The sequence below is a fragment of the Dendrobates tinctorius genome, unplaced genomic scaffold (assembly GCF_039654945.1).
Source record: "Dendrobates tinctorius isolate UK_male_01 unplaced genomic scaffold, ASM3965494v1 ptg000111l, whole genome shotgun sequence".
In the NCBI taxonomy this organism is placed as follows: Eukaryota; Metazoa; Chordata; class Amphibia; order Anura; family Dendrobatidae; genus Dendrobates; species Dendrobates tinctorius.
In genome coordinates this window covers 16464132-16489929 of record NW_027361779.1, presented here as the reverse complement: position 1 = coordinate 16489929, position 25798 = coordinate 16464132, and the positions used below count along the sequence as shown (strand labels likewise).

The 25798-nt window shown below is 42.4% G+C and overlaps 1 protein-coding gene and 1 long non-coding RNA gene across 2 annotated transcripts; both read right to left on the bottom strand.

Annotated features, from left to right (window-relative positions):
• Window positions 1–3374: 3374 nt before the first annotated feature.
• On the bottom strand, window positions 3375–25515 carry LOC141100846 (cystatin-2-like). Its single transcript, XM_073589539.1, has 3 exons — window positions 25220–25515; window positions 17763–17876; window positions 3375–3631 (listed from the first exon to the last, which is right to left on the bottom strand). The coding sequence occupies exons 1-3, from the start codon at window positions 25424–25426 to the stop codon at window positions 3554–3556; spliced, it is 399 nt and encodes a 132-aa protein (XP_073445640.1). The 5' UTR covers window positions 25427–25515; the 3' UTR covers window positions 3375–3553.
• On the bottom strand, window positions 10883–17756 carry LOC141100847 (uncharacterized). The gene is made up of 3 exons (XR_012234799.1): window positions 17349–17756; window positions 16489–16547; window positions 10883–11898 (listed from the first exon to the last, which is right to left on the bottom strand). It is a non-coding gene; the product is annotated as an uncharacterized lncRNA (long non-coding RNA).
• Window positions 25516–25798: the final 283 nt, after the last annotated feature.

Genomic DNA, 25798 nt, shown 5'->3' with positions numbered 1-25798 from the left:
CTTAAATGAACCCCTACAACTCCAAAATTTTACCCACAAACCCTCATATATATTTAAATAGTGAGAAACATTAAAAAAAAAACATGAAATGGTTAACTATATGTAAACCATGTGTCATTTCATGTCGGGCAGAAGAATGATTATACAAAAGCCGGCAAATGTTTCAGCGGCTATTCTGCAATGAAGAACTGTATGAATTAGAAATATATATATATAAATGTGTCTCTATGACATGTATAAAAAAAATATATGTGTGTCTAGATCTATTAATTCGTTTCTTTATTTAACCGGTCACTGTGATATTACTGTATTTGAAGAAAAAAAAAAAATTGGGCTTTAAGTGCGATTTTACCGCAACTCGGGTCCGTTTGCAATCCAATTTTTTCTCGCCCCATTGACTTGCATTGTCGAATCCGATCCGAAAATCGGTGACAATCGCAGCATGCTGCGATTGTCTCGGTCCGAGGATCGGATCCGATAAAAAAATAAATAAAAAATAATCAGATGATGGGAGCTGCCCCATAGAATAACATTGGGACGAATGCAATGCGATTTTTTTATCGCATTGCATTCGTCCGATTTAATCGCCAGTGTGACCCCGGCCTTAATGTAAAAGTTGAGCGTGATAAACTTAGTACACAATTGTACACAAAAGTCACAGATAGGAATGATTTGTCACTATTTAGGGTATGTGCACACGTTGCGGATTCTGGTGCGGATCCGCAGAGCATTTGGCCTTGGGGATCCGCATCAGAATCTCCTGCGGTGTACAGTACCATTATTTCCTAAGTAAGATAAAAAAACGCTGTGCACATGCTGCGGAAAACTCCACAGCAGAAACACTGCGGGTTCATTTCCGCAGCATGTCAATTCTTTATGCAGATTCCGCAGCGTTTTACACCTGCTCCATTATAGGAATCCGCAGGTAAAACGCAGGTCATTTTACCTGCGGATTTAGCAAAATCCGAGCGGAAAAATCCGCAGGGTAATCCGCATTGTGTGCACATACCCTAAGTAGTCAACAACCCAAAAAGACAATGTAATCTATCCCACATAGTCAACTAATGAGGATTAAAAGAAATGAAAGTAATGAAGAGTCATTAAAAAATTCCATTGATAATACATTAAAAAAAAATTCAGAAAGAGGCCATCCAAATTTTTTTTTGAATTTTCAAAAAATTAAAGTAGATCAACTAAACAGGGAGGATTTGTGTCAAAAAAAAGAAAAATACAAAAGAATCTAATAGTACTCCCTTTGTAACATCCTTTTGTGAGGAGTGGAAAAATTGCAGATATAATATGTAAACACTGGGGAATGTTACATAAATGTTTACAAGTGGAAGAATTTTTGCAACTACCCATTTTTTTCGTATAAACGGAACCGTACCATTGCTTCAAGTTTGGTGAAATCTGACAATAGTTTAAAAAATCTGGTCAGATCTCACTTACTGGTAATGATAGAAAGGGTTGTTTCCTGTGCTTATGTGTAAATTGTTGTTTGATGTTTAAAGGCTCTAGTTTTGGTCATCCTACTAGCAATGAGATATATAAGATACAAACATTTTTAACGTGTGACTCAGAGTACATTGTCTATCTGCTGCAATGTCCTTGTTCCTTATGGTATGTGGGTGAGACTACCTACTCAGCAGCTCATTCATCAGTGGTTTTCAGCCGGAACAGTCGCATTTTGGCGCCGTCCAGGTTGAAAACTATTTAGCTCCCCCAGACATGGATTATGGCGTGGGACAAAACGACAGACAGGTATGGTATATTGTTGCTTTTTTGTTTTATTTCTATTACAGGAAATCAAGGGCTTCGCTGGAATTTGGCAATTCAGTAAGTATGGTTTAATTGAGATTAACAAAGGAGTCCATCATTTTTTTAAATAAAGGATTTTATTCTTTATGTGTCTTTATTTCACATATAACTATAGGATTAGTAATGGATACCTATCCATTACTAATCCTATAGTTATAGACGACAACTCTCAGTTTCTAAGCCATGGGCTTGATGTCAACTATCAATATAAAGGTGACATCAACCCCACAAATATTAATTCCACTTGCCACCGCTACAGGGCAAGTGGGAAGAGCCAGGCAAAGCTGCCTTTTCTGGGCAGCTGCGGGCTGCTGTTTTAAGACTGGGGAGGCTTGTGTCAATGGCCCATTACCAGCCTGAGAATACCAGCCCCCAGTTGTGAGCTCTAGCAAGGTTGGTTGTCAAATGGGGGGGGACCCCATGCCTTTTTTTAAAATTATTTAAATAATTTTGGGAAAAAAAAAAAAAAAAAACACACACCACAACAACAACGGCGACCCCTCTATTCTCGATAACCAACCTTGCTGAAGCCGACAGCTGAGGGTTGCAGCCCCCAGATGTGAGTTTTGCCTGATTGGTTCAAGAAAATTGGGGGGAACCCAAGTCGGGTTTTCCATTTATTTCATTATATCGCAGGAGGCAGCTGAGGAAAATCCCGATCATCCGCTCATGCGGTCACTGTTATTAGTGGCAGCAAATGTCGGATGATGGGCGTTATTGTTCCAAAAGCGCCCACCTGTTGTCATCGTTCGGACTTTAATATCTTCCCATGTGCCGATGCGTGTCACACAGAGGACATCAAATGTGTGTTCTCCGTGTGCGGGATATTTTGCCGTCCGTGCTGACGGTAAAAAATGGATATGTCAGTGTGCTTTGTCCACGGACACACGGTCCGTGGAAACACACTGACATGTGCACAGATACGTACGTTTGATAACTGTCATCACACGTACCGGAGACATGATGTGTGAAAGAGGCCTTAAGTTGCAATCTGCGGATAACCCAATTATTCACCTAAGTAGCAAATAGTTTTCTGATAGTGATGGGTCCCACTGATAACAAGTGGCATGTGTGGTGCCATGCTAACCGAAGACTATGAGACAAATATAGAGTTGTTTGTGGCAGTAATGTGTTTTTTTTAAGCCAAAGGAATAGGATTGAAACGTTGCAATGACCATGAGTGAAAAAATTTCTTCTTTTTTTTTTAACTGGAAATATTTGTGTGCAGAGTTTATTTTTAACAACCATGGATCAAGGTTTTCTTTACTGTCACCCATTATTTATTCTGCTGTATTTACATTCAGACATTCTGTGCACTATATGGTTCATCACTACAATATTATCTATTGGAAAAAATTGTCAAGGGTTGGATTTCACCATCTCCACGTCCTCAGAACTCCACTAATAGTCAACACTGCCCAAATGACATTATGGAACAGGACACCTAAGTGTACCAAAAACCTCTTCTGTGTAATTACTTACCGTTTTCTCAGGCTACAACCAATGTACACTGTAATGACAAGAAAAAAACAAAACAAAAAACAAAGAAGAGACACTTCTCTGAAATGAAATTTGTTTATTATGCTTAAAAAGAATACATTTTACTTATTGCTGTTATTCTTTGCGAATCTCTCAGAAGCTAATACTACAGGTTACCAACTTATATCACACTCTGTGCTGTAACACATGAATAAAATGCCATGGTAAAAGCTTCAATACGATGGATTAGCTTATATTAGGCGCATTTAGATGCTGTCATCTCGATGTGACTTCTCCAAGGAACGGTGTACACTTCGAAGTGGCAAGTAGTAGTCTACAAGAAAAAGAAAAACAGAACCAGTCAAAATTACCAGATTAATGCAATTCATCACAGCTCATGGGTAAAGTTCTACCACAAAAAAGAGTAAGTTTTCACAACCACAGTAGACACGGATGATGAAACTTCACAAATAATCATTAGTAGGAGACACATAAATTTCTATTTCCCGTGCTTATTAAAGGGAATTTGTCATCAGGTTTTCGCCATGTAATCTAAGAGCAGCATAAGGTAACGACAGAGACCCTGATTTCAGCAGTGTCACTCACTAGGCTGCTTGCTGTAATTTTGATACAATTATTGTTTTTTATGCAGGAGGATTAGCAAACCTGCTATGTAGTCCTTCATATTCAGGAACCATACATAACTTCCACTTCTACTGTTTGGCAGCTTTCCGTGTACAATGTGCACAAGCAAAAAAACTGCCAATCAGTGGTGTGGGCAGGGTTAGAGACAGCCCAGCATTCCGAAAACCCCTAGATCTTCAGCAGACAAAACAGTAATTTCTTCAAAACTGCATAAAGTAGGTTATTAAGTGACAAATCACTGGAATATACAGGTGAAATGGGGAAAAATTGCAAGTGCGCTGAAAAGGCAAAAAAAAAAAAAACCAGCGCAATTCCACAGTTGTTCATTTTTTTATTTACCATGTTCACTATATGGTAGGAATGTCAAACTCAAATACACAGAAAGCCAAATTAAAAAAAAATTGGACAAAGTCGTGGGTCATCTTTGATATTTATTAAAAAATGTCTACAGTTGAGTTCAGGAAGTTTTTTTCTTACCAAATATAAAAAATCTTAAAAGATTTGTCCCACGAAGAAAGTACATTTTAATTAATAGATCTTAGAATAAAATGTTGGTATAATACAATATGTTATGTAAGAGCAGTAAAAAGCACATGGCCCAATGGCCTGTTTAAATATGTAATAAACGAAAAAAAAAAAAAAAAAAAAAAAATGAATAATTGAGATAAAGTAAGATGCAAACAAAAAAGTGTCCCCAAACACAGTATGATACCCCCACAGTGAACTCCTCCACACACACACACGGTATGATGACCCCACTATACCCCTCCTCCCTCAATCCCCCTGACAAAGAATGGTGACCCCATCACAGTATGATTCTCCAACTAAAATCCCCACGCAGCCCTCCATACAGTATAGTGGCCAAAAAATGCTCCATACAGTATAACAGCCCCTCATAGTCCTCCATACAGCATAATGGGGCCCTTAATTGCCTTTAATACAATATAATGGCCACAAAAAAGTGCTCCATACAGCATAATGCGCCCCAAGCAGTGCTCCATATAATATGAAGGGTCCCACATAGTGCTCCATACAGTACAATGGGGCCCATATAGTGCTCCATATAATATGAAGGGTCCCACATAGTGCTCCATACAGTACAATGGGGCCCATATAGTGCTCCATATAATATGAAGGGTCCCACATAGTGCTCCATACAGTGCAATGGGGCCCATATAGTGCTCCACAGTATAATGGGCCCACATAGCGCTCCATACAGTATAATGGCCCCAAGCAGTGCTACATACTGTCACGCTCCCGCCTTGGCTGAATGGCGTGAGCCGGGGGGATTGTGGCCCCACTGTGCCACAAACCAGGCTACCCTGGAAGGGGCGTGACTACGACAGCTACCTCCGTCTTCACTGGAGCCTCTGATGGCGAGGTCAGGCTTGTGCGGCAGGTAGCTGTCGGGTGCCACTCCAGAGTGGTGTCTGGCTGTGGCTGCTGATCCCACTTGGGGACAAGTTACTTGGACAGGTGTGACTAACAGGCAGGCTGAGACACTGGGCAAGCAGGCATGGCTTGGTACACTGGCAGGCAGGCACGGCTTGGAGACACGGCTTGGAGACACTGGGCAAGCGGGCACGGCTTGGAGACACTGGGCAAGCGGGCACGGCTTGGAGACAGGACAGATTGGCGTGGTATGAGAAGGAGCAGGTAGGGACCTGTTCACACAGCAGGTGTAGGCAGGAGGGAGTGGTGTATGCTGGAACAGGATCTGGACCTGTTCACACAGGAGGTGCAGGTATGGATATAGGCAGGAAGGAGTGGAATATGAAGGAACAGGTTTGGACCTGTTCACACAGGAGGTGCAGGTATGGATATAGGCAGGAAGGAGTGGAATATGAAGGAACAGGTTTGGACCTGTTCACACAGGAGGTGCGGGTAGGCAGAGCCGCAGGAGTGCGGAGCAGGCAGAGCGGCTAGGGTGCAGACGCGCAGACAGAGCGGCTAGGGTGCAGACAGAGCGGCTAGGGTGCAGACAGAGCGGCTAGGGTGCAGACAGAGCGGCTAGGGTGCAGACAGAGCGGCTAGGGTGCAGACAGAGCGGCTAGGGTGCAGACAGAGCGGCTAGGGTGCAGACAGAGCGGCTAGGGTGCAGACAGAGCGGCTAGGGTGCAGACAGAGCGGCTAGGGTGCAGACAGAGCGGCTAGGGTGCAGACAGAGCGGCTAGGGTGCAGACAGAGCGGCTAGGGTGCAGACAGAGCGGCTAGGGTGCAGACAGAGCGGCTAGGGTGCAGACAGAGCGGCTAGGGTGCAGACAGAGCGGCTAGGGTGCAGACAGAGCGGCTAGGGTGCAGACAGAGCGGCTAGGGTGCAGACAGAGCGGCTAGGGTGCAGACAGAGCGGCTAGGGTGCAGACAGAGCGGCTAGGGTGCAGACAGAGCGGCTAGGGTGCAGACAGAGCGGCTAGGGTGCAGACAGAGCGGCTAGGGTGCAGACAGAGCGGCTAGGGTGCAGACAGAGCGGCTAGGGTGCAGACAGAGCGGCTAGGGTGCAGACAGAGCGGCTAGGGTGCAGACAGAGCGGCTAGGGTGCAGACAGAGCGGCTAGGGTGCAGACAGAGCGGCTAGGGTGCAGACAGAGCGGCTAGGGTGCAGACAGAGCGGCTAGGGTGCAGACGCGCAGACAGAGCGGCTAGGGTGCAGACGCGCAGATAGAGCGGCTAGGGTGCAGACGCGCAGATAGAGCTGCGAGGGTGCAGACGCGCAGATAAAGCTGCGAGGGTGCAGACGCGCAGATAAAGCTGCGAGGGTGCAGACGCGCAGATAAAGCTGCGAGGGTGCAGACGCGCAGATAAAGCTGCGAGGGTGCAGACGCGCAGATAAAGCTGCGAGGGTGCAGACGCGCAGATAAAGCTGCGAGGGTGCAGACGCACAGATAAAGCTGCGAGGGTGCAGACGCACAGATAAAGCTGCGAGGGTGCAGACGCACAGATAAAGCTGCGAGGGTGCAGACGCACAGATAAAGCTGCGAGGGTGCAGACGCACAGATAAAGCTGCGAGGGTGCAGACGCACAGATAAAGCTGCGAGGGTGCAGACGCACAGATAAAGCTGCGAGGGTGCAGACGCACAGATAAAGCTGCGAGGGTGCAGACGCACAGATAAAGCTGCGAGGGTGCAGACGCACAGATAAAGCTGCGAGGGTGCAGACGCACAGATAAAGCTGCGAGGGTGCAGACGCACAGATAAAGCTGCGAGGGTGCAGACGCACAGATAAAGCTGCGAGGGTGCAGACGCACAGATAAAGCTGCGAGGGTGCAGACGCACAGATAAAGCTGCGAGGGTGCAGACGCACAGACAGGGAGGACACAAGGAAAGACACGGCAGAGAAGGAACCACAAACAAGGAGACTGACAGACAAAAGGTAAGACTGAGTTCAGACAGAGGCACAGGGACAAACACACAAGGGCCAGGATATACTGCCTCCTGGCAGGCGGACAGAGAACAGACAAGGCACTGGGAACAAGACTCAAGGACCAGGATATTCTGCCTCCTGGCAGGCGGACAAGGTACAAAGCGAGACAGAGTATTCCTACAGAGAAGGAGATACACAGAACAGGGCCTGGCTTCCTCAGCAGCAAGATACTAACTGAGTATAGACATTGCACAGGCAATGTTTCAGTGGGAGTGGCGAAACTAAATAGTCAAGGGCTCCAGGTGATTGGTCTTATGCAGTCAGGGTGCACCTGTGTAATCTGTCCCTGACCAGAGAGTTCAGGCGCCGCCCCCCTATACACACAGTCTGGAAACATGGAGAGCAGAGGCACAGAGCTGGCAACAGACAGAAATCACAGCATGGCTTGAAGCAGAAAGTAAGTTGGTGTGCGGGGGATGGGAGGCCATGCAGTGATGCCAGCAAGGTTGTTACACATACAGTATAATGCGCACCACGCAGTGCTCCATATAATATGAAGGGTCCCACATAGTGCTCCATACAGTGCAATAGGGCCCATATAGTGCTCCATACAGCATAATGAACCCACATAGTGCTCCATACTTTATAATGGCCCCAAGCAGTGCTACATACAGTATAATGCGCCCCACGCATTGCTCAATATAATATGAAGGGTCCCACATAGTGCTCCATACAGTACAATGGGGCCCACGTAGTGCTCCATATAATATGAAGGGTCCCACACAGTGCTCCTCACAGTGCTATGGGGCCCATATAGTGCTACATACAGTACAATGGGGCCCACGTAGTGCTCCATATAATATGAAAGGTCCCACATAGTGCTCCTCACAGTGCTATGGGGCCCATATAGTGCTCCATACAGCACAATGAATCCAAAGTGTACCATACAGTATAATAGGCCCAGATTTTTACAAAAATTAAATACTAACCGTTGCCCATTCCCCCGGTCTCTTCAAGGTGTCTTCAGATGCTCTGGACACCTTGGTATAGCAGGCGCATTGTAATAATGTCATAACACCCGCTGCGCTGAAACATTAGATGCACAGGGGGAATGATGGGAGAGGGAATGCTGATACAGTTAAAAATGTGATGCCGGGTGAAAGTGCGATGCCAGGCGAGAGACATGTCCAGCATCACTTGCCAAATATACTCTGGGGATCCGTCTGGCATCGCGTGCCAAAGTTTGACATATGTGCTTTGTTTTTTTTGTGCTGAAAAAAAAGATAGGAAATTTGTAAAAAAAAAAAAAAGTTGCGTTATTTCGCCATTTTACAACACCTGTAACGTTTTCATTTTTTCAGGATGTGGAGACGGGTGTGCTTTTTTTTTTTTTTTTTTTATAAACACCTTGAGCTGACATTTTTTACGGATACTATTTTGGGGTAGAGACGATGTTTTGATCGCCTCTTTTTGCATTTTATTGCAAAAAACTGTAGTTCTGGCATTTTGATTTCTTTCATTAAGCTAGTTACCGATTGGATTAATTTTATATTTACATAAATTGAACTTTCACGAACTCAGCGATACCAGATATATGTATTTTCTATTTATTGCTTTATTTTTAATGGGGTAAAAAGGAGATTTGAACTTATTTTTTTCATGTTTAAAACTTTTTTTTCTAATCTTTCTACTGTACTTAAAGCTTTGATCGTCTGATTGCTTGTACTATACATAGCAGTGCATCAGGGTTCCTATGTAAAGCGAAAATAACGATCTCTTCTGAATGCCAGCCCTGGGCTGGCTTTCAGACGGATCGTAATGACAGGCACAGGTAAGGGGTTCATCAGCAGACTGCCGGCTGTCATAACTTATCGGCGCCCCACTATCAAGTAACGAGCGCACTGATGAGAGAGTGGCACGTGTTAAATGCCGCTGTCACAGATTGGCAATGAAATATAAAAAATTAACAGCCTTGGGCAGAGCTCTGCTCCAGTCGCGACTGTTAGAGGCACATGATGGCTGATTAAATTATACATCATTTGCTAGGAAAGGCAGGGACAAGAGAGAAAAGATACATGTACAGTACAGATCAAAAGTTTGGACACACCTTCTCATTCAAAGAGTTTTCTTTATTTTCATGACTATAAAAATTGTAGATTCACTCTGAAGGCATCAAAACTATGAATTAACACATGTGGAATTATATAATTAACAAAAAAGTGTGAAACAACTGAAAATATGCGTTATATTCTAGGTTCTTCAAAGTAGCCACCTTTTGCTTTGATTACTGCTTTGCACACTCTTGGGATTCTCTTGATGAGCTTCAAGAGGTAGTCACCGGAAATGGTTTTCACTTCATAGGTGTGCCCTGTAAGGTTTAATAAGTGGGATTTCTTGCTTTATAAATGGGGTTGGGACCATCAGTCGTGTTGTGCAGAAGTCTGGTGGATACACAGCTGATAGTCCTACTGAATAGATTGTTAGAATTTGTATTATGGCAAGAAAAAAGCAGCTAAGTAAAGAAAAACGAGTGGCCATCATTACTGTAAGAAATGAAGGTCAGTCAGTCCAAAAAATTGTGAAAACTTTGAAAGTGTCCCCAAGTGCAGTGGCAAAAACCATCAACCGCTACAAAGAAACTGGCTCACATGAGGACCGCCCCAGGAAAGGAAGACCAAGAGTCACCTCTGCTGCGGAGGATAAGTTCATCCGAGTCACCAGCCTCAGAAATTGCAGGTTAACAGCAGCTCAGATTAGAGACCAGGTCAATGCCACACAGAGTTCTAGCAGCAGACACATCTGTACAACAACTGTTAAGAGGAGACTTTGTGCAGCAGGCCTTCATGGTAAAATAGCTGCTAGGAAACCACTGCTAAGGACAGGCAACAAGAAGAAGAGACTTGTTTGGGCTAAAGAACACAAGGAATGGACATTAGACCAGTGGAAATCTGTGCTTTGGTCTGATGAGTCCAAATTTGAGATCTTTGGTTCCAACCACCGTGTCTTTGTGCGACGCAGAAAAGGTGAACGGATGGACTCTACATGCCTGGTTCCCACCATGAAGCATGGAGGAGGAGGTGGGATGGTGGGTGTGCTTTGCTGGTGACACTGTTGGCGATTTATTCAAAACTGAAGGCATACTGAACCAGCATGGCTACCACAGCATCTTGCAGAGGCATGCTATCCCATCCAGTTTGCGTTTAGTTGGATCATTTATTTTTCAACAGGACAATAACACCAAACACACCTCCAGGCTGTGTAAGGGCTATTTGACCAAGAAGGAGAGTGATGGGGTGCTACGCCAGATGACCTGGCCTTCACAGTCACAAGACCTGAACCCAATCAAGATAGTTTGGGGTGAACTGCACCGCAAAGTGAAGGCAAAAGGGCCAACAAGTGCTAAGCATCTCTGGGAACTCCTTCAAGACTGTTGGAAGACCATTTCCGGTGACTACCTCTTGAAGCTCATCAAGAGAATGCCAAGAGTGTGCAAAGCAGTAATCGAAGCAAAAGGTGGCTACTTGGAAGAACCTGGAATATAAGACATATTTTCAGTTGTTTCACACTTTTTTGTTAATTATACAATTCCACGTGTTAATTCATAGTTTTGATGCCTTCAGAGTGAATCTACAATTTAAACTTTTGATCTGTACTGTACGTCATATGTTGTTACCTGGTTAAATCAAATGATGAATGACCCTCAAAGGCGACTTTCAAAAACTTCCACTTTTTTTCTTCCCCTTTCATTTTTATTAGGTTACAGTGTTTTTTACGACTCATAGGATAGCTGGGGGGTCCAATTCCCAGCAACATCACATATCGAATGATTGAATGAGCTATGGTGCAGAGATCCATAGCTTGTGTAGCGGCTGTGAATTGTACTTGCTGCAAGCTCTTTTCTATGCCCTTGTATCACTACAATGCACTTCAGTCCATAAAATGGCTGCTGATGGAGGAGCATGTGACCAGACCTGGACAAACTGGTTTTCAATTGGAGGAAGCGGATGAGAAAGCCTGGAAACATGCCTTGCATCCACAGCCATTCTGATATCAGGAGGGCTGTGCAGTCTGTGAAAAAAATTGAGTGGATATGCAAATGAGACGTAAAGGGAACCCAGCAGGTCAAAAACCGGTATTAACATGCAGATATGGGGTTTATCTACAGGTTAAGGCTGGGTTCACACTTGCGTTTTGCTGGTCTGCGTACGTCCGCATGCGTCCTGCGTACTTATCTTTAACATTCGGTACACAGGGACATGTACTGTATGCGGATGCGTCCGCATGCAGTGTTTTGTCGTGCACGCTGACCGCATGGGAACGCAACATGCATACAACACATGTCCCTGCGTACCCAATTTTAAAGGTAGGTACGCAGGACGCATGCGGAAGTAGGAGGAGCTTAAGGTAGGAAGTACGAAGTCATACGAAGACCAGTCAAACGAAAGTTAAACTGAAATCTTGCAGACAGATTCCCTATGAAGCTGGCCAGTTTCCATAAATATGGAAAAATATAGAGGAAAAGGGAGTCAGCTCACCAGCAGATGTAACACCGGTAGCCTTGGAGAAAGAACAGTGCACGGAGCTGGCAAGGTCAGGACTGCAACAAGCAAGATACGAAAACAAAGTTCTCCAGCGATGAATCCTTGGGTAAGTAAAACTTAAAATATTAATAAAAAAAGTTAAGAACATGTGTAACACACGGGAAACCACATAGGATACAAAAATCATCAAAAGACTGACCGCCCCTTCCAATGGAAGGGACGGTCAGTCTTGATATTTACACAGAGGCTCTCTGACTGAGCTCTCCACTGGCAGTCTTAATCACAGCTACCCATATAAAAGTAGGCTATCAACCCAAGAGAGGAGTCACATCAAATTAGCTTCCCAGCAAAAGATCGTCTTGTCGTTGGCTGCTGGGCGTGCATGAATTGGCCAATTTATGCACTAAGTATCTTTGCTTTTTTCCTATTTTCTAAAGCAGTAAAGCAATTCCAATTTCATATACCATATTTTGCAGTTTATGATGCACCGGATTTATAAAAATAAAAAGAACTCGCTGACATCTCATCTCCTGAGATCTTGGTGCCGAGATCTCCATCTGCGCATGCGCCGCTCCCGTCAGCCATTTTCACGGAGTCCACCGCACAGCAAACCATGGAAGTGCGGGGGCTCCGGGCTTTCACAAAATGTTGCCGGAGCCCCCACACCAAACGAACACCAGTAGCATCGCACATCCGAACACCCCTTCATCCCAGCCTGCAGCCACGTTCCTCTCTTGCCTCCTCCAGCAGCGACCCTGGGACCCTGCTCCACCGCAGCCGGTCAGGTAGAATCATAGAATGGTAGAGTTGGAAGGGACCTCCTGGATCATCTGGTCCAACCCCCTGCTCAAACCAGGATTCACTAAAACATCCCAGACAGATGTCTGTCCAGCCTCTGAAGACTTCTATTGAAGGAGAACTCGTAGCAGCCTGTTCCACTCATTGATCACCCTGTCAAAAAGTTTTTTCTAATATCTAATCTGTGTCTCCTCCCATTGCTCCTAGTCTTTCCTTGTGCAAATGAGAATAAAGATGATCTTTCTACAATGTGACAGCCCTTGAGATATTTGTAGACAGCTATTAAGTCTCCTCTCAGTCTTCTTTTTTGCAAGCTAAACATTCCCAAATCTTGTAACAATTCTTCAGAGGACATAGTTTGCAGACCCGTCATCATTCTGGTCGCTCTTCTCTGAACTTGCTCCAATTTGTTGATGTATTTTTTTAAAATGTGGTGCCCAAAACTGGACACAGTATTCCCGATGAGGTCTAACCAAAGAGGAGTAGAGGGCAATAATTAATGTGATCTAGACTGTATGCTTCTGTTAATACATCCCAGAATTGAATTTGCCTTTTTTTCTGTTGCATCACACTGTTGACTCATGCTCAGTCTGTGATCTATTAGTACAGCCAAGTCTTTTTAACATGTACTGTTGCTTAGCCCTATTCCTCCCGTGCTGTATATGCTTTTTTCATTTTTATTGCCCAGATGTACTTTGCATTTTTCCTGTTAAAAACCATTCTGTTACTTGAGGCCTACTGCTCCAGTTTATTTATATATTTTTGGATCCTCTCTCTTCTCTGGTATTAGCTATCCCTCCTAGCTTTGTGTCATCATCAAATTGAATCAGTTTGTTATAATAATTGTAATAAAGTCCTTTCTTTTGTGTGCATGGGTGTATATATATATATATATATATATATATATATATATATATATATATATATATATATATATATATATATATACCCATGCGTGTATGTATGTATGAGTGTGTGTATGTGTATATATATATGTATGTATATATGCATCTATGCACATGACTGCATATATGCCATTTATTTTTGCTTAAGACTTTGAAACTCTTTTCAGCTGATGTAATACATGGGTGTTACTTTTTGTGAACGTTAGCTGCTTTCCTTGTCTTGCGTGACTACTCTGGTAGCGCAGATAACAATAGTAACAGCTAAGCAAATTGTATGTGCCATTTCTGCAAACGCAATATGTTTCAACGCCTTTCGGCTTTGCTATTTAAACTCTTAAGAAAATGTATTGAGTTAGACAGAGGACTCCTCACATCTTGTGTGGTCGTCATTCTCTCTCCATGCCGGCATGTCCAATAAAGAAGCATCTTACTTATTCAGGTCTGGACGATTTCTAATTGGAAGACTGAAACTCCCCTGACACAGTTTACCCTTAATTCCTTCACCTAAATCATTGATAAAGATGTTGAAAAATACAGGGCCCAGGACAGAGCCCTGTGGTACCCTACTCGAGACATTCTTCCAACTGGATGTGCAGCCATTTACGACCACTCTTTGGGTCCGATCACTAAGCCAGTTATGAAGCCACCTAACAGTTGCCTTGTCCATTCCATACTTAGTCATTTTTTCAATAAGGATTGTGCAAGATACTTTGTCAAATGCTTTGCTGAAGTCAAGATATACTATATCTACATCATTTCCCCTGATCCACCCAGTCAGTGATTCTGTCATGGAAGGAAATTAAGTTAGTTTGACATGACTTATTAGTTACAAACCCATGCCGACTCTGTTTAATCATTTCTTTCTTATCAAGGTACATACATACATGTTGTTTAATAGTTTGTTCAAAGATCTTTCCTGGTATAGAAGTCAGACTCACCGGCCTATAGTTCCCTGGGTTCACCTTCTTCCCCTTTTTGAAGATAGGAACAACACTTGCTTTTCTCCATTCTTCTGGGACTTCTCCTGTTGTCCAAGAATTTTCGAAGATTATGGCGAGCGGTTAAAAAATTTTCTTCTGCCATCTCCTTCAGTACTCTTGGGTGTAATTCATCTGGACCTGGAGACTTTAATTTATGTTAGCTAAGTGGTTCCTCACTATCTGTTTATAGATATCCTGGATTCTTCTATTCCTTTAATAGGACAGCGAAGATCAGTTGATGTTACATTTCCTTTCTGAGAGAAAACAGATGCAAAATAGGAATTTAAAAGTTCGGCCTTCTCGACATACTTCCTTACCATTTCATCATTTTCATCCTTGACTTTTCTTTTACTTTTGACATATCCCCAAAATCCTTTTTTATTGCTTGTGACATCTCTTGCAAGTCTTAATTCATTGTGTCAGCTTTACATAATCTGATTTGTGCCCTGCAGGTTCTGCAGACAGCATTATATTCTTCTTTAGATATGCTTCCTTCTTTCCATTTGATAAAAATGTCTTTATTCCTTTTTAGCAAGTGTTTAAGTTCTGTGTTCATCCATCCTGGTTTCCTTAAATGCTTCCTATTCTTCCTTCTTTTTGGAATTGTTAACGATTGTGCTTTGAGAATCTCACTTTTCAAGATTTCCCATCCTTCCTGGACAGTTTTGTCCTTAAGGATATCCAGCCTTTGGATCCCTCCAAATCTCTGAGTCCCTTAAAATCTGTCTTCCTGAAATCCAGCTTTAAAGATCTTCATCCTCTAGTTATCCACAATTCTAAAATAGCATGGTCTCTACCTCCTAGGGTCGCAGCCACCCTTACCTCCTCAACCAATTCCTCCCTGTTTATAAGGATTAGATCCAAGGTAGTAGATCCCCTTGTTTTCTCCCCTACCGTTTGGAAGATAAAATTGTCAATAAAAGAGGGTAAGAATTTGCTTGACTTGTTAGTTTTGCCTGAGAGAGATTACCAACAAATATCTGGATAGTTGAAATCTCCCATGACAACTACGTCATATTTTTTGGAGAACTTGGCCATTTGATGCATAAAGAGTTCATCCATATCTTCAGCTTGCACAGGCGGCCTGTAGTAAATGCCTACAATGGTGTCCTTTCCATTGTTCTCTCCTTGTATTCTTACCCAAACAGTTTCCACACAACTCCCAGTCTCTGAAGCTTCAATCTCTGTGCAGATATATACGCGTTTCTAACATACAATGCAACACCTCCTCCTTGTTTATCAAGCCTGTTTCTTGCAAATAAGTTGCATCCTTCTATCCTTGTATTCCAGTCATGTGTATCGTCCCACCAAGTTTCAGTGATTCCAATTACATATTTCTTTTCCTTCGTTAGTATTTCCAATTCTCTTTGCTTGATGCCCATGCTTTGTGCATTTGTATAGAAACATTTTAGTTTGTGATTGGTTTCTCTTTCTCCAATATTTTTATTATTTAGATTTTGTCTTTGTTCTTCCTTTCCAAATTTGGGGGAAAAAAGTGTGTCTTATAATCTGAAAATACAGTACTTCATGTTTGCATGCTATAGCATCACAGAGTGCAACTTTGCTTCATGCAAAAACTATCATCCTACCATTGGTTTTTGTGTCAGCCTTTGTGGTTTGCCTGTGTGCTAAACATGTTCTTAACTTTTTCTAATATACACTGCTCAAAAAAATAAAGGGAACACTAAAATACCACATCCTATCACTGAATGAAATATTCCTGTTGCAAATCTTTATTCATTACATAGTGAAATGTGTTGAGAACAATAAAACATAAAAATGATCAATACAAATCAAAATTAATATTCCATGGAGGTCTGGATTTAGAATGATACTCAACATCAAAGTGGAAAATCAAAATTACAGGGTGATCTGGTATATTTTTCATTTAGTGTTATCTAGGATGTGGTATTTTAGTGTTCCCTTCACTTATTTGAGCAGTGTAATTGCAAGTTTTACTTACCCAAGGATTCATCGCTGAAGAACCTTGTTTTTGAGTCTCTGTAGATACTCCTGCTTACACTGTTGGAAAAAATGGTTTTCTATTGTAATTGTGGGCACTATTTCTATTGAAAAAAGAAAACCACACTTATAAGATGATTTTTGCAGCAGTTTTTGACATAAGAACATTTCCCAACTCACATAAATTTCTACCTATGAAGTTATAAGGAAGTTGAGATATGCGGAGCAGTTTTTGGCTTCTTATACTGGAGAACTGCACTATGTCTACCTGTGACCTGATGGAAAACTGAAAGTTTAGTGGGTTAAAATGCCAGCAATCTGGGAATAACAGAGCCGCTACTGCAGGTATACCTAGGTATATTATTAAATTGTTTATCGCTGATACTCAATGCATCTGAACACTAGGGCTGCTCATACCCGAACACTAAGGCTGCTCATACCCGAACACTGAGCCTAAAGTTCATTCACGCTTATACAATTAAGCAAGCTGAAACTTAACTCCTTAAAATGAACCTGTCAGCTTGGATAAAGCTATTTACCTGAAAATATAGGGTTAAACTGCAGGTAAATAGCGTCCACCTTACTGAAACGGTGGCTACCTGGAGAAAATTAAAATTTCCTCAAAAAGAAATACTGGCTTTCAGTCATGGGGGCTAGTGTCACAGGTCTCACTATATTGTAAGTGGTGGCTGTAAGCATGCCCCAAAATTTTGATGAACGGCTCATTCTTCACCGTTGTGCTGTAAAACCAGGTAAGATCACATGGCGCTACCATAATAACCAGAGTGCTGCCTATGTGTATAAAGAGAGCAGTATATAAAAGAAAAGCTATATATAATTCAGGCACAATGCGGTACTTACCATGGAGCCCCATGGGTTTCGCTGTACACGGATAGCTTCCTCTGGAGTAGAATAACTTGTAATAACTCTATACCGATGCATATGTTACAGCAAGTAGGAAACAGATATTGTTGAACAAACAAATCAATGCTGGAAACTCAAGAAACAGCCGCATAAGAGCTGCAGTCAGGATTGTGAGATCTATTATCCTGTGGAGATTAGTCGTATTAATTTATATGCATGCATTAGATTAGTGACAAGTATTATCTCCATATACCTATGCGCTGCTGATATTAGTCTTGCCACGACCTATGGCACAACCTCTTTGGTGCCACTCATCACTCTCATTGAATACTGACAAGGCTCGCTCACATATGTGTGTGCATCAAACTTCAGATGCAGTTTCCTGTGTTCTACTTTGAAGCTGGACAATACCTTAGCGAGATTAGCATCTGTATGGAGTTCACAGTCGTTTCCATTTGTGATTGGCTTCCTACACTGTGTGCGTCCAACATCCACATCGAAATAAAACATCACCCCGGATACAACCTTTTTGGAGAAATAAAAAGAGTATATTATACAGCAGTCCAGTTATAGATTTATGTATAAAGTGTGTGTGGGGTGGGCTCAGGAGATGAGCCTGTTCCATACATTGTGGGTGCTGCCTGCAGCATAGCTGACACTGACCACAGAGTCTAAAGCCCCCGTTACACACTGCAATATCGCTGTAAAGTAACCGATTTTGTGATGTTGCAGCGATATTGCTAGCGATATTGCTACATGTGATACTTGCCTCCGACTCGCTCCCCCCGCTGATTATCGCTGGTCGCGCGAGAAGCTCCTGGACCATTCCTCGTCGGCCACTTCCTGCTGCGCTTCCTGTGGCGTGTAGGTGGGCGGGAGGACGCAGGATCGCCGCGTCTGACAGGTAAGTAGCGATCCCTGACCCCCGCTATGTCGCTGGTGAGATCTGCCTGTGTAGCAGCTCACTAGCAACCACCTAGCGATGCACCAGTGATCCTGACTGTGTCATATCGTTGTCAGGATCGCTGGTGCATCGCTAGGTGTAACGGTACCCTAACTGCTTTGATCAGAGTTAGCTATTTCAACCCCTTAAGGCTTCCATACACATTAGACTAACATCAGACAAACCCGCCAATAAAAGTACCTGGGCACAGAGGCATTTAAGAGGTTGGAAATGGGATGCAGATGGTATTGTAATGACAACCACGGGCTACTGAAGTCTCACTGTGTGCCATTTAAGTGTAGGCTATGGTGTGGCTCCATAGGAGAATGGTCATGGCCCATAGGGAGAATAAAACTGATGTAAAAAGCAATGAAAAATGGAAATATATTAAATAGTTATCCCATACATAAAATGCCAATAATAATAAAAAAAAAAACAAATCACACAGCAACACTTCAGTTTGTACCACAATTAACAATTCCTCATTCAACTCTACTGACAAAAAAAAAAAATTTGTATGGGAGCTCTGTTTTACTCACAGTGCTTCTTTAAGATCCTCACAATTGAGCAGTAAGCCCTCTAATTTCTTATAAATAAATATATACAAACATTATATATACACACACATCACCAACAGATTTCGAAGGACATTGTTGTATAATTCAGGGGAGACATAATTAAAGTGGTTGTCAGGGCACAACATCTTGATCTATGTATAAATAAGTGGTCATCCAGCACCTCCACTGATCAGCTCTTATTTGCTCTGCCCACAGTACAAGGTTCGTCCCCCAAAGTGCATATCAATCTAGTGATCTTGTAATAGTAAGAATTTCCACAATTGGATGTGTTAAAAAAAAAACAACGTTCCGGTGCTGAGATAATCTTATAAATGTCCCCTGCTGTGTACTGTCTGTGTCTGACCGTACAGGACCATGGTTTGATCATACCACAGCTCCTGGGCAGGGGAGGAATCAAAAGAGAGGATACAGACAGGACAGCCAGGGAGTCATAGCTGTTTCTTTCTGAGGTAAGACACATAACACGAGGGAGTGTTTGTCACGTCTCCAGCCCTCTGATCTTATGATATATCAAGCTCGGCTGCAGACTGAGCTCTTACCTCACTGATTGATTTATGGTGAGTAGAGTGCTGAACACTTAGCAGAGCACTCACTCCTGTGCTACCTTAGGCAGGAAAATGTTTTACCTCAAAGAAAGCAGCAGCTGTGATCCCCTGCTGTAATGTCTGATACTCTTCTGCTTCCTCCCCTGCCCAGGAGATGTGGTATGATCAGACCATGTTCCTCTATGGTCAGACACAGCCATTACACAGTACACAGCAGGGGAACATGTATAAGATTATCTCAGCACAGGAACTTTTTTTTTTTTTTTTTAAAACACATCCAATTGTGAAGACCCCCGCCCACAGACCACCCCAGAGCACGAGCATCTCATTAACTAAAAACTGACACTGTCTGTAGGTCACTCAGCACAATCCACTAGACATTCACAATGCATATCCACACTCATACCTCACATATTGAGTATACCTAAAATATACACACACAGCCCCGCGAAGAAGCCCAATACGCGAAGCGTGCTTTGGGGCTACGATACAAACGTACACCTAGCACTTCCCCACATGGGTAAGCACTAATTTGCACGCTCAGTTACTATGAAGTGAGCCCTTTATACGCTCCCTCTCGCAGTACTTTACATTGCCTGCACTGATTGATTGTATTTTTGGCCTCTTATATGAGAACACCAGTATATGGCTGTAGCACACTGCTGTCCATTTTTACATTACATCTCTCCCATCTAGTAGGAGTTGGACATATCCCTGCATCAGGCTATGTATGTAACATCAAAACTGTCTCTTTTGGGCTTTGCAATAAGTGTGCATGGCCTATAAACTGTTTTTGATGGTGACGTTCTAATCAATTGTTTCCTCATTTACCTATAAGCATCTGTCTACTTTTTAATCATGAATTAATAAAACATACATCTTTTATTATCATTACGAGTATCATTCTAGTACTATTTTCCTCTGGGACTCAGTGCTCCAAACGTTTGCAGGCTGTATTCATTCAGAGTTGCCTCCTTTCCTTAGGGATTATGATACTTAGATATATCCACTGTATCGATTTTGTAAAGACACACACAACACCTATATGCATATCGCAGATACACGCACACACCACACCCATACACAACTCACATACGCACTACATACATACCTCACATATACAAAATCAAAAAAGCTTTATTGGCAGGACTAAATACACATTAGTTTTGCCAAAGCAAGTGCACAAAAGGGGACAGGGACTGTAGAAATGTTGGGTAGGGACTGTAGGAAAGGTGGATGGGGGCAGATCCAGGGTGGGGGCCATAGAAGTCCACTACATACATACCTCACAAACACACTACATACATACAGTACAGACCAAAAGTTTGGACACACCTTCTCATTCAAAGAGTTTTCTTTATTTTCATGACTATGAAAATTGTAGATTCACTCTGAAGGCATCAAAACTATGAATTAACACATGTGGAATTATATAATTAACAAAAAAGTGTGAAACAACTGAAAATATGTCTTATATTCTAGGTTCTTCAAAGTAGCCACCTTTTGCTTTGATTACTGCTTTGCACACTCTTGGCATTCTCTTGATGAGCTTCAAGAGGTAGTCACCGGAAATGGTCTTCCAACAGTCTTGAAGGAGTTCCCAGAGATGCTTAGCACTTGTTAGCCCTTTTGCCTTCACTCTGCGGTCCAGCTCACCCCAAACCCTCTTGATTGGGTTCAGGTCTGGTGACTGTGGAGGCCAGGTCATGTGGCGTAGCACCCCATCACTCTCCTTCTTGGTCAAATAGCCCTTACACAGCCTGGAGGTGTGTTTGAGGCCATTGTCCTGTTGAAAAATAAATTATGGTCCAACTAAACGCAAACCGGATGGAATAGCATGCCGCTGCAAGATGCTGTGGTAGCCATGCTGGTTCAGTATGCTTTCAATTTTGAATAAATCCCCAACAGTGTCACCATCAAAGCACCCCCACACCATCACACCTCCTCCTCCATGCTTCACGGTGGGAACCAGGCATGTAGAGTCCATCCGTTCACCTTTTCTGCATCGCACAAAGACACGGTGGTTGGAACCAAAGATCTCAAATTTGGACTCATCAGACCAAAGCACAGATTTCCACTGGTCTAATGTCCATTCCTTGTGTTCTCTAGCCCAAACAAGTCTCTTCTTCTTGTTGCCTGTCCTTAGCAGTGGTTTCCTAGCAGCTATTTTACCATGAAGGCCTGCTGCACAAAGTCTCCTCTTAACAGTTGTTGTAGAGATGTGTCTGCTGCTAGAACTCTGTGTGGCATTGACATGGTCTCTAATCTGAGCTGCTGTTAACCTGCGATTTCTGAGGTTGGTGACTCGGATGAACTTATCCTCCGCAGCAGAGGTGACTCTTGGTCTTCCTTTCCTGGGGCGGCCCTCATGTGAGCCAGGTTCTTTGTAGCGCTTGATGGTTTTTGACACTGCACTTGGGGACACTTTCAAAGTTTTCCCAATTTTTCGGATTGACTGACCTTCATTTCTTAAAGTAATGATGGCCACTCGTTTTTCTTTACTTAGAATTTGTATTATGGCAAGAAAAAAGCAGCTAACAGTCTATTCAGTAGGACTATCAGCTGTGTATCCACCAGACTTCTGCACAACACAACTGTTGGTCCCAACCCCATTTATAAGGCAAGAAAGCCCACTTATTAAACCTGAGAAGGCACACCTGAAAACCATTTCCGGTGACTACCTCTTGAAGCTCATCAAGAGAATGCCAAGAGTGTGCAAAGCAGTAATCGAAGCAAAAGGTGGCTACTTTGAAGAACCTAGAATATAAGACATTTTTAGTTGTTTTACACTTTTTGTTAATATAATTCCACATGTGTTAATTCATAGTTTTGATGCCTTCAGAGTGAATCTACAATTTTCATAGTCATGAAAATAAAGAAAACTCTTTGAATGAGAAGGTGTGTCCAAACTTTTGGTCTGTACTGTACATACCTCACATATACACTACATACATACCTCACATATACACTACATACATACCTCACATATACACTACATACATACATCACATATACACTACATACATACATCACATATACTACATACCTCACATATACACAGATGCGCTGCATACATACCTCACATATACACTACATACATACCTCACATATACACTACATACATACCTCACATATACTACATACCTCACATATACACATATACACTACATACATACCTCACATATACTACATACCTCACATATACACAGATGCGCTGCATACATACCACACATATACACTACATACATACCTCACATATACACAGATGCGCTGCATACATACCTCACATATACACATATACACTACATACATACCTCACATATACACAGATGCGCTGCATACATACCTCACATATACACTACATACATACCTCACATATACACTACATACATACCTCACATATACTACATACCTCACATACACATATACACTACATACATACCTCACATATACTACATACCTCACATATACACAGATGCGCTGCATACATACCTCACATATACACTACATACATACCTCACATATACACAGATGCGCTGCATACATACCTCACATATACACATATACACTACATACATACCTCACATATACACAGATGCGCTGCATACATACCTCACATATACACTACATACATACCTCACATATACACTACATACATACCTCACATATACACATATACACTACATACATACCTCACATATACTACATACCTCACATATACACAGATGCGCTGCATACATACCTCACATATACACTACATACATACCTCACATATACACAGATGCGCTGCATACATACCTCACATATACACATATACACTACATACATACCTCACATATACACAGATGCGCTGCATACATACCTCACATATACACTACATACATACCTCACATATACACATATACACTACATACATACCTCACATATACTACATACCTCACATATACACAGATGCGCTGCATACATACCTCACATATACACTACATACATACCTCACATATACACAGATGCGCTGCATACATACCTCACATATACACATATACACTACATACATACCTCACATATACACAGATGCGCTGCATACATACCTCACATATACACTACATACATACCTCACATATACACAGATGCGCTGCATACATACCTCACATATACACATATACACTACATACATACCTCACATATACACAGATGCGCTGCATACATACCTCACATATACACTACATACATACCTCACATATACACTACATACATACATACCTCACATATACACATATACACTACATACATACCTCACATATACTACATACCTCACATATACACAGATGCGCTGCATACATACCTCACATATACACTACATACATACCTCACATATACACAGATGCGCTGCATACATACCTCACATATACACATATACACTACATACATACCTCACATATACACAGATGCGCTGCATACATACCTCACATATACACTACATACATACCTCACATATACACATATACACTACATACATACCTCACATATACTACATACCTCACATATACACAGATGCGCTGCATACATACCTCACATATACACTACATACATACCTCACATATACACAGATGCGCTGCATACATACCTCACATATACACATATACACTACATACATACCTCACATATACACAGATGCGCTGCATACATACCTCACATATACACTACATACATACCTCACATATACACTACATACATACATACCTCACATATACACATATACACTACATACATACCTCACATATACTACATACCTCACATATACACAGATGCGCTGCATACATACCTCACATATACACTACATACATACCTCACATATACACAGATGCGCTGCATACATACCTCACATATACACTACATACATACCTCACATATACACTACATACATACCTCACATATACTACATACCTCACATACACATATACACTACATACATACCTCACATATACTACATACCTCACATATACACAGATGCGCTGCATACATACCTCACATATACACTACATACATACCTCACATATACACAGATGCGCTGCATACATACCTCACATATACTACATACCTCACATATACACTACATACATACCTCACATATACTACATACCTCACATATACACAGATGCGCTGCATACATACCTCACATATACACATATACACTACATACATACCTCACATATACACAGATGCGCTGCATACATACCTCACATATACACTACATACATACCTCACATATACACAGATGCGCTGCATACATACCTCACATATACTACATACCTCACATATACACTACATACATACCTCACATATACTACATACCTCACATATACACAGATGCGCTGCATACATACCTCACATATACACATATACACTACATACATACCTCACATATACACAGATGCGCTGCATACATACCTCACATATACACTACATACATACCTCACATATACACAGATGCGCTGCATACATACCTCACATATACACTACATACATACCTCACATATACACAGATGCGCTGCATACATACCTCACATATACTACATACCTCACATATACACTACATACATACCTCACATATACTACATACCTCACATATACACAGATGCGCTGCATACATACCTCACATACACATATACACTACATACATACCTCACATATACTACATACCTCACATATACACATATACACTACATACATACCTCACATATACACAGATGCGCTGCATACATACCCATGATTTCGTACATACATTGCCCGGCCCTCACTGACCTGCTTCTCCGCGTTGCTGATCTTCACTACCCGGGCCTGGTACAGGTCATTGCTGGCTTTATTGTAGTCGTTCAGGGCGAAGTTCAGAGCTTGCTTCACAGAAGGAGAGTCAACATCCGCTTTTTCCCGACCACCATAAAACCTACCTGCCTGTGTGACAACAGACAAGCAGAGTAGCACCGCCGCCACAACATACAGCCGCGCCATTGTTAGCAGGGGAGGGAGCACACAGCCTTGTCACACAGGGTGGGGATCTCTCACTACAGTACAGCCGCCATGTTTATTGTGGGCGCATTATAGGGCGGGGGACGCTTGGGATAATTGGTGATCACGGCATTACATCTGTAATATATCTCTTTCTTACTTTAGCTAATAGCTGTCCTAGCGGTAATTTACGGAGACCAGTTATCTACAAGCACAAATGCAGACTTTGCCCAAAGTAAAGATGGCGTGCCAAAAGCAACACATGGTCACATGACTCATCCTGCAACCAGCCGGCAGTGCGGCCTTTCGTGCTGGGCACCTGGGGTCACAAAGTGCAGCCGGCAGCCCCTAGATTAACCCTTCACAGCCGCGGAC